The 10,536-nt window shown below is 45.9% G+C and overlaps 1 protein-coding gene across 2 annotated transcripts; it reads left to right on the forward strand.

Moving 5' to 3' along the window:
* sall2 (spalt-like transcription factor 2) lies at positions 1-9,955 on the forward strand. 2 transcript variants are annotated; one of them, XM_022197173.2, is made up of 4 exons: positions 1-408; positions 2,083-2,235; positions 3,864-7,720; positions 8,581-9,955. In XM_022197173.2, exons 2-4 carry the CDS (start codon positions 2,160-2,162, stop codon positions 8,881-8,883), a joined length of 4,236 nt encoding a protein of 1,411 aa, XP_022052865.1. In that variant the 5' UTR covers positions 1-408; positions 2,083-2,159; the 3' UTR covers positions 8,884-9,955. The 2 variants fall into 2 exon arrangements, with proteins under 2 accessions (XP_022052865.1, XP_022052866.1); XM_022197174.2 differs by lacking the exon at positions 2,083-2,235.
* Positions 9,956-10,536: the final 581 nt, after the last annotated feature.

Genomic DNA, 10,536 nt, shown 5'->3' on the forward strand with positions numbered 1-10,536 from the left:
CAGGAGCAGGCCCCGACAAATACAAAGAGAGAGGAGGAAGAGCGGCACGTACAGCCAAGAAAAATAATCCTCCCCCTGTGGCGAGTGCAGCTCCGTGCGCCGCCCCACTCCCGCTCCGCCGCCGGACTCTGAGTAAATACATTCAGCCATAATAGGCCTTTTGTCATAAGCAGGGGAGAGAAAAACGCGATTTGCGACGGAGATAAATAATTGAAAAAAATGCGGCTGTCCGACTGCGCATCCCTGGGAGTGAATAGAGAAATGCTGCGCCAGTGTCCCGGCTGAGAGACGGAGCCGATCTTCCCCCCAACAGAAGCTCTCCCCGAGCCGCCCACCCCTCCTTCCCTCCCTCCCTCCTGTCATCGGGCTACACAATATCGCTGCCAAAAATCATCGTTTTCCAACATGGTAAGTTGTTTTTCGTGTCCGTATTTGCACAGCGATTGTGTCGGCGACGCGCGGCCTGCGGGGGAAATGCACATCCGGGACTGTGTTTTTTTGTCGGAGGAGTCATAATATTTTATGAATCATAACTTGTTATGATGTAGGAGCGCGCGTAACGTGCAACAGGTCTCCGTACAGTAGCGGGGACGCGCATCTCTCCGCCGGTTTTTTGCGCTCGTTTCCAAACATTGGTGGAAACGAGCATCGCGGACGCGGTAAAATTGGCAAGATGGCACGAAAGAGAAAAAAACAACAGGAATGCCTTGTTGGCACGATTGAGTTTTGTCTAAAAGACGATGATATTCTCTGTTTGGACTGTTTGACAGCAGTTGGAGTTATGACTTGTTTCTGTTTGGATAAATATTATCGATTGCGCAATGACGCACAGCTTTATAACCAAATTATTTCCTCTTTAGTCCTCAGCTTACATTGTTCGGAAATCATTGATTGGCTTGCATAGACAAGTGTACTCACAGGCCCAACACAGAAATGAGACATTAATCCAGTGTTTAACTGTCTGTTACTGGCTGTGAAATGAACTGATGGCCGACACTGTGCAACAAAGGAGGACCTGTTTCAATAATTCAGACTCAAATCATTATCTGATTTCAATCATTCAGACTTTACATCAAACCCCGGGTGCGTTTTATTATTCTGTCCGAGTCCCACAGAGACGGGGAGGGAGGTGGAGGAGGAAGGCTGTCACAGGGCCCGGGCTGAAAAATTATTTTTCTCCTCCTCACTCTGCCCGTGTCTTTTCTTTCACTACCTAAACTCCACGTGGTTAAGCAGTCGGGATGAGGGTGAAAAGGGAGCATTGTGCTTCCAGTCAGTGGCCTTATGTGTTGGAGAGGCTCTGAGAGGGTGATGTTCACTCAGCTGTGCTTCCCTCAACGCCATTGTTGCAACAACAACAAAAAAAAATCCACCTCGTTTCAGCCGCTCTGTTTACTGAGCCTGTATGGGAGTCAACAAGAAATCCACAAAGCCATTTAAACACCTTGAAAAGGCTTCAAGAGGTGTGTGTGTGTGTGCGACAAGGTGTCCGGCATGTGGCACAGTATGTTTGAATACATGTTTTAAAGAAAAAGATGTTTTTGGCTTTTGCGCACACCTGTACGCACAGTTTCTCCTCTTTTACGCACAGACAGACGTGCACAAGGGTGGTTTTTATTTTATTTTATTCACATAATAGGAAGCTCAGCAAAGGGCCACAGAGTGATGAACTTCAATGTATGAGGGTTTACTGAAGAGAGGCAGTGGACTCCTGGCTCAAAAGACGGGGTGTTCACTCGCCATTTGAATGCAAAGTAGTGGATGAACAAGTGAGGTGTGTGTGTGTGTGTGTGTGTGTGTGTGTGTGTGTGTGTGTGTGTGTAGAGAAGGAGGGCCAACGGTGAGTTTTTTTTTGAGAAAAGGGAGACTTGTTGAGAGAAACTGTCACACATGCCTCTTTGGCTCTTCAGTCGTGTTTTTTTCCACTCTTTCTGCACCACAATGCCACCAACGTGGATCCACTTTATTTAGTCTAACCGACCCGGATCAACATGTTGTCACCTTCTTTATTTTTTTTGGAAATAATACTTTAGTTTGTCTTAATTTTTTCGTCTAAGTAATTTAGATACATACTTTTTCCAGTGTGCAGGGAGACAGAATCACAGTTGTGTGTTGGCCAATGCGCCCCTGCGTCGGTGCCATCCTGCAGCAGCAGCAGCATGTCCCGTCGGAAACAGAAACGACCCCAGCAGCTTATGAGCCTGACCCTCGGTGCCTGTCGGATACTTGAACATGGTGAGACATGGACTGTGTGTCAGCAGAATACTGGCCACTCAGCCACATGAGATTTACATTAGAAGCGAAGTTTTGACCTCACAGAAGTCCTCAGGGTGCAGAGTTTGTGTAAATGTTAGTGCAAGCAGGCCTGCATTATTGTTATGGTATATGTGTAACCTGTAGACTTAAACCGGGCTTTATTATCTCGTATTGCATTGTATATTTTGAACAAAGCTTAGGAAACAGCAGTTTTGGAATTCAGTCATTTATATAATTGGTTTCAACCTATTTGCATTGAATGTTAAACTATATTTAGGTCTATGTTGTGCTACTATGCTCAGAAAATTAAGGCTTGTTGGAATTGTTAGTCTTTAATTCATTCGCTGTGGTTGCAGCCTCCGTTGCACCATAAAAACCCAAGTGTCTTCACTCCCCCCCTTCACTGCCAGGTTCAAAGACACAGACCACCCAGGATTCAGAGATGTACAGTAAATCCATGCAGAAATATCTGTGGAAAAGCAACGTGTAGTGAATTTTAAAATGTGTCACACTAAAAGCAGTGATTGGGTTTGGAAAAAGCGAATGAACAAAGAAGGTGAAGGAAAAGGAAACTTTGTGAGGCGCTGTACAAGGTGCTCTAACTGCAACAGCATTAGACCCCATTGTCCCTTTTCAGCTTTGTTGCTGACCACTGAAGCATGAACATACCCACGAAGAAGTGTGTATGTGACAGTGTGTGTGTCTGTCCACTCCAGTTACAGGAATAGGGACCACATTGTGTCATAAGATTGTAGCTTCCCAGCAAACTGCACCGAGTTGTGTATGTGTGTGCACAGGCGTACAAAGGTTTAGCTTTTATTGTGTTGCGGGCTGATGGGGATGGGTGAGCTGTGTGTGTCCCCCTATGCTTCCCTGGGCTAACTTTGCTCGCCAATGGCCTGTGAGTCATCATGTCTGTCTACTTGTTTTCTTTGCACGTCACCTCACGTCCTCTGCCTCCCCCTAAACCGTATCGGGAATGCGACCCCACTGTGTTTAAGGTCAAGTCAGCCGGCCAATCGGGCGTCCAGCGCAGTGTCCAGTGTCCAGCATCCAACCAGGACGTCACCCCGAACCCCCATCAAGCTGCCGAGGGGGTGGGGCTCTTCAGGGGATGAAAGGAAGACAGACTGAATGGAAGTGGAAAGAAAGGGAAAGAGGCAGGGACAGAAGAGTGTCTTAGGATGTGGCTTCTTTTTTTCATTTCGGCGGCTGTGGTGGAGGTGGTGGGGGCGAGGTGAAGTCCATTGTCTTGTGTGTGTGTTGCCCTGGAAACAAGGTGGGCTCCTCTGCGGGTGAGCGGTGTGTTCTTGCAGACCAGTGGAATCTCCATCTGCATGATGTGTGTGTGTTTGTGTGTGCAGTTGATGAGGATTGACAGGACAAAGAGCAACAAAACAAACACAGGTGGATGATAAGGTGGAGGAAATTAAACCAAGAGGTTAAATGTCACCTCCAAGATAACTGAATTCCTTCATTTCCTACTTGTTGCCTAAAAAAAGTCACCTACTTCTCACTACTGGAGTTCAGGAGCTGTTATTGAATTCCCTAAAATATATTTTATACAGATTATAACCATTTTTTTGTTTTTCTTTCAATTTCCCCAGATGACAACTTGGCAGTGAAGTCAGACTTCCTTCCAAATATCGTGGATTCTCCTTTGTGCTCTCCGTCTTCTTCTCCTCAAAGCTCCCAGCTGCCTTCTGCTCTTTGTTCATCTTTCAAGGGCTCTCAGGCCTCCTCTCGACCCACTAAAGGTTCGCCACCACCTTGTTCACCCAGACTGCCTCCCCAGCCACCCCTCAAAGACCGACAGCCTTGCGTCTCTCCTGACTTCCCTCCCTCTTCCCAAACGCAGCATCCACTTGCCCTTCAACTATCCGGGTGCGATTCCACATCTTTTCCAAATACCCTCAACCACTCCCCCCGAGGCGCACACATGGCCTCTCCCAAGTTGGGGCTGTCAGCCACCACCACCACCTCTTCCTCCTCCTCATCTTCCTCTGCCTCCCTATGTCCTCCGCCGCACCCTGGAAGCCCCAGTCGTGTTCCAGAGGGTCCCCCAAGTCCCGTTACTCCCACCCCCAGCCCAGGAGTCACATCTGCCTCAGCTGCCCCCTCTAGGACCCAGCTGAGCATCGCCCTGATCCTGGAGGAGCTCCGCGTGCTGCAGCAAAGGCAGATCCACCAGATGCAGATAACAGAGGAGATCTGTAGACAGGTGTTGCGTCTTGGTGGAGCCTCCTACAGCATAGATGCACCGTCCCAGCATCTCCTGCCCCCTCTGCCACAGCTCTGCCTGGAAAGTAGCAAAAGAGCATCCAGCCCAGTATCCCAGCCCAGTGCACCTCAGCCGTCCACCTCTGTTGCTCCTCTTCTGGCATGTTTCTCCTCCTTGCTCCCCTCTCAAGCAGTCAATAAACCCTCACAGTCTGGCAGCTCCCTGTCTCAAATCCTGCAGCCTCACAAGCCACAGCTGGAAGGAACAGGAGGGACTGCAGGAGCTCATGGTTATCTGAGGGGGAGCTCTCAATCCTCAGCTCCCTCCACCTCTTCCTCTGCTGCCATCTCCATGGCTTCCTCCACCTATCCGCTAGCCCTATCTTTAGCTCTACCCAATCGCTATCTTCATGAGAAATCTCCAAATACCAGTTCAGTGAGTGGGCACAGTGGCTTGTCTTTCCTAAACTCATCCCTCCCCACATCAGTATCTATTGTCTCAAACTCACCACATGCTCTGCAGTCTGTCTCTGGAGGAGGAGACCCTTCATCTGCATCCAGCTCCACTGCTACTGGCCGTCTCCAGCACGGCTGTCGCTTTTGTGGAAAAATGTTCAGCAGTGATTCTGCTCTGCAGATACATCTCCGCTCTCACACAGGAGAACGACCCTATCAGTGTCCAGTCTGCCTCAGCCGCTTCACCACACGGGGTAACCTCAAAGTGCACTTCCTTCGCCACCGTGAACAAAACCCAGAGCTCTCACTCTCACTTCTGCCACCATCTTTGTTTGGAGTAGCATTAGGAGCCACTGGAGGATCAGATATGGGACAGACCATGAGCGGTGGCAGCAGTAGTAGTGGCATGAGTATGATACAGAAGAAGAGAAAAAGCAGAGGTGAGGATGAAACGTGTGGAGATAGTTTGGAGGCTAGTGGCACGAGCACTGGGCTTTCTCTAGGGGCCTCTGGAGGATCTGCCCCCTCTACACTGCCGTTGCCTCCTAGTGTAGATCTGGCTTTAATTTCCCATTCTCTCCTGCAGCTCAATAGGGCTGCAGCTGTAGCTGCTGCAGCTTCTATTGCGTCTGGCTCATCCCATGCATCCTCCTCTTCATCCTCCACCTCTTCTCTGGCTACCTCCCTCCTCTCAAACCCGTCCCTGTCTTCGTCTTCCGCCATCACTGGGTTGTTTAAAGGTGCCAAGCAGCAGCACTTTGATGAAAACACTCCCCCTCATGCCCCAATGCTTTCTCCTGCAGCTTATTCCCAGTTGGCTCACCTGCCTAAAATTCTTTTCCCATCTGTCTCTACTTCATCCTCTACCCCAGCTGGACATTCATCCCTCTACAACCACCCAGCCTTAGGCTTGCTACGCACTGCGTTACCCTCTACACCAGGCTCCCACCAACTTACTTCTTCCAGTCATTCCCAACTCTCTTTCCCCTTCTCTTCCTTTCCTAAAGTCCCAGTTCCATCCACCACCACTTCATCCTCCCTGCCTTCCTCCATAGCTACCCCAACTCCTACATCTGAAACCTCTAAGCTGCAGAGGCTGGTGGAGAAACTAGAGAAGGCTCCTCCCTGCTCCTCCTCTCCATGGACTTCTTCTACTTCCACTTCAGTGCTGGAGAATTTATCTAGCAGTAACACTACCTCCCTAGCATTGTCTGCCAACAGTTGTTTCACAAATGCCAGCACTTCTACTACATATGTCATGGCATCCCCACAGTCTTCAAGTCTTGTCACCACTTCTGTTTCCAACTTCACCCGTGAGATGGTTGCTGCCCTTGGCATGAGTGCAAATGGAGCAAGTGCCATGGCAGGAGGCATGCTACCATCGCTCAGCATCCCAGGTCCAGCTGCTAACCTGACAAACAACCAGTGTGGGGTGTGTCTTCGGGTGCTGAGTTGTCCCAGAGCGCTGCGGCTGCACCAGGCCACGCACCTCGGAGAACGTCCTTTTCCATGTAAAATATGTGGACGATCTTTCTCGACAAAAGGCAGCCTGCGGTCACATCTCGCCACTCATCACGCCCGACCACCCAATGCACGTGTCCAGAACTCTTGCCCACTGTGCCAGCGCAAGTTCACTAATGCCCTGGTGCTTCAGCACCACATCCGAATGCACCTTGGTGGACAGTTGCCCCCAGATGGTTCAGAGGATTCTGCACATGAGATGCCATCTGAATCTGATGCCAAACCGTTGCTACAATCTCAGTCTCAGTCCACTGACCCAAACGCTGCCTCTAGTAAAACACCTCCTCTAGCCGGCCACACTAAGAGCCCAGCACCAAGCTCACAATTTCAGTCTCCAGCAGTTGGTTCCATCCCTGTCTCTGGCAGTATGAAATCAGCTGATTTCACTAAAAATCCCAGCAAGTCTCCATCCTGCAGCCCAGACCACATTCCCCCCTCTGACCTCAGCCCTGACCCCTTCATGAATCCCACCACACAAACTCCACCACCAGGCAGTGCAGACCCCCCTGTCCTTTGTGTCAGTGTCCCCTTGCCAGGCTCCCAGCAGACAGATCAAGCTTCCCCAATTCCAGAAGACAACCAAGTTCAACAACAAGCCCCTGCTGATGTCCATCTTCCTACATCTACCCCTTCACCACTTCCCTCCAATGTTACCAAAACTACAGTGTCGCCTACTTCTCCGGCAGGAGACTGTGGCGAGGATGAAGCATCTACCTCCTCTGATGCCTTCCTTGGCTCTAAATCAAACCTGGAGGACTCACAAAGCACACCTGCTCTTGGTGCTCCCTTTGCTTACACCTGTCCCACCCCCAGTCAAGATGTTTCTGATGCTAATGCGACAGCAACCTTGGAATCAGACTCAATCTCAGCAAGGCCTCAGTCACCAGAACCTGTGGAAGAAGACAAAGCTCAGTCTCCTCCACCTGCATCACCAAAGCAAGACCAAGCAACTGTGCCTGACGAGGACCCCAAAATGACGGCCTCTTCGGAAACTACAGACACTACAGGTGCTGAAGTGAGGGGTGGACCACAGAGAGGATCCGGTTTTGCAAGGGAGACGCGTCAGAGTTTCAATTTTGGTTCATATGAGCGAGAGGATCGAGGGGAAGGCGTTAAGATCAGTGGGTTGGCTCCAAGTGAAGCGCTGGATGCTTCCATTCCCATCAGCCTCGCTCCAACGCTCCCATCTCCGATGTCTCGTCCTGAGAAGAAAACCTACTGCTGTGCCGAGTGTGGAAAAGAGTATGCAAGTCGCAGCGGACTGAAGGTTAGTTAGAAATTATGTGCCATAAAATTGATTTCTATCAAAGGTGTATTAGAGTAATTGTAGAGTTTTTTCAGGAGGTGAAAATAATTTTTCAGCTTCAACAGAACTGTTCATGATAGAAATAGAAATAGCAATGCAGGACAGAAAGTTTAATATAAGTATCTGCATCATCAAACTTGAAATGACCCATACTTGGTTGAAATATTAGTCAGAGGGCATCTTAACCCCTGTGTTGTCCTGTTTTAAAGTTTGAAAATGTAGAGAAAAATACATTTTCACAGTGAAACTTCTGATGTCCACATTTTCAACATTTTTGGGAAATCTTTGAACATTTTTTGGTAGAAAAAAAATTAAAATGTTTCTTTAAGAACATTCACATAAGACTCAACCAAAATCCAGCGAAATTCACAGGATTTTGGTTGATTTTTATGTGAATGTTCTCAAAGAACATATTAGAAATTTTACTGATATATATGTAATCACTTTAAATATTTTTAGGATTTTATTTTTTTTAGATTTTTACTCGCGTTTTAAAAATATTTACAAGAATTTTCTTGCCAAATTTGGTTGATTTTTTAAAAATAAAACTTTGAAGGCCTTTTTAAGGAATTATTGGAATTTTGTTCCTGAAGGTTTTGCAAATTTTCAGAAATTTGGGGAATTTTGTGCTGAATTTTTTTCAGACAAGGAAACAACATTTTTTGATGGCCGTAAATGAAGACAACAGGAGGGTTGAAGAAAAATAATGCGTACTCAAGTCTTATGTTAAACTAAACTAGGCATGGATTTTACTGTATTGGACATTTTAAATAGCTATATTTACCTTTACTCTCACTTCTTTCATTTCTGTTATTTTTCAGGGGCACATGAAGCACCATGGTGTGGTAACCAAGACATCACGTCCACCAGTCCGGAGTAGTCGTTCTTCCGCTGACCAGCTTCCCTCTTCTACATCTATGACTTCCTTAAACATTCCAGCCACCAGGAGCTCAGCGGGCTTCTGGAACCAGTACCAAGCCTTCCTCAACACCAGTACTGAGCCAACCGATGACCCGACTACCGCAAGCCGAGGAGAAAACGAGTCGGCAAAATCACCCGGTCAGTCGCAGGCTGATCCGAGGGCCTCTGAGGAAGCCGAGGACGAGTGCGATAAAGGGTCATAACTAGAGTACGGCTGATTGGCTGGAAAAAAAATGTTCTGGTGTTTTCAGTCATTGCTTACCTTTTGGTGAAACTGTATGGACATTTGCATAGTACTGATTCCTTAACACATTTCAGGTAGCCTGTCAGTTTGATAGTCAGAGTAATATGTCTGTATGTGAAAGTTGTGAGTCAATCAGCTTGGTCCTGTTGTGTTAAAAAAAAAAGAGACAACTGTTGTACAAATAAATATAAAAGATCTTCAAGGAGGAACAAAATGAGTGACGCTGTCTTTGACTGGCTGAAGTTCTAAACAGACTGAAGCACATCCTAATAGAAAAAAAAATCTGTTTGGATATGAGGAAAAAAGTATCCCTGTTGTATCAGTGTTTCATAGCAGACCAGAATCAAATAATTCATAGTGTTAGTTTTAACTCACCAACTAGCCCAGATGGGTTTCGGTTTATCACGTTGAACGAAGCTGACGTGATCAGGATCAGTCACCAGAAAGTACACTAAAAGAACTAGCTTAAATACTTGTGTGTCATTTTGTAAACATTTTATGACTGTTGTGCCATGGTACCAAATCTCATCCAACTGGCACCAAAGGAGACTCAAGCTAACCAAAAGAATTTATTTGGCAAATGCTACAACCTAGAACACTCTTTGTAATGATATAAGAGAGGAAATTAGGTTAGCGTGACTAAATTCTGCATTGTAAGAGCAAACAAGGCCAACCACATGAATGTGTTATTAGGAGGGATGGTGAAGTCTCTTGTCCTCATCCTGTGGTTCTGAAAACTACTCACTCATGTCATTGTGGTTTCTATTTTCACTAATACTGTCCTGTCAAACCAGAAGCACACTCGCAGTGTTTGTGAGCCCAGTGAGGACCTGATCTTCTGTGTGATGTTCGCCCTTCAGCTTTGTGAATATTATGACTGTTGTTTGGTCCAAAAGTAATATCTGTACCACATTTTCAGTTACTAAAGTTACTAAAACTTTCAGTTTCTATCTATATATCAGAAGTCTATGTCTGTTTGTTGTAAGCTGTACTTTCAATATATCCACATTAAAAACCAGTTTGGGAAGAAATTCTTGCTCGTTCTTGTTTAAGATAGCTTTCCACTACAAACAATGGAACTGGTGGATGTAAAGAAAAAAAATCATACATAAAACTACATGCTCTGACCGACATTTAACACTAGATTGTTGGAAGTATGATCATATTTTTTTGCAGTTTAAGGTAAATCCATTAATCGTGAAAGTTTATATTTTTACATTAAAACTGTTAACTATCATATTTTATGTGAAGTTTAATGCACATTTAAAATCATGCATGATCTTAAAATAACAGTCTTCTCATAAATAACAGAATAATCTTAAAATCTCTAACTGAATCTTTACAACAGAATTTTATTTTTTTGAAAATGGGATTTTTTAAAGTGAAATTACATAATAAAACCCAACTAATAATGACATTTTCTCTAGTATTGCATCTAATTAAATGTCCTGTAGCAATATTCCACCGTGTTTATTGGGTTCATTGTTTTTACAAATGTAAATATCTGTCATTAAACATGAAAAAGCCAAGAAAAAAAACACAATTTCATTTAAAAGTGAAACTAAAAGCTGTGTTTTAAGCATGGAAGAGCACTGAATTCTTATAAGATTAT

The sequence above is a fragment of the Acanthochromis polyacanthus genome, chromosome 9 (genome assembly GCF_021347895.1).
Source record: "Acanthochromis polyacanthus isolate Apoly-LR-REF ecotype Palm Island chromosome 9, KAUST_Apoly_ChrSc, whole genome shotgun sequence".
Classification (NCBI taxonomy): Eukaryota; Metazoa; Chordata; class Actinopteri; family Pomacentridae; genus Acanthochromis; species Acanthochromis polyacanthus.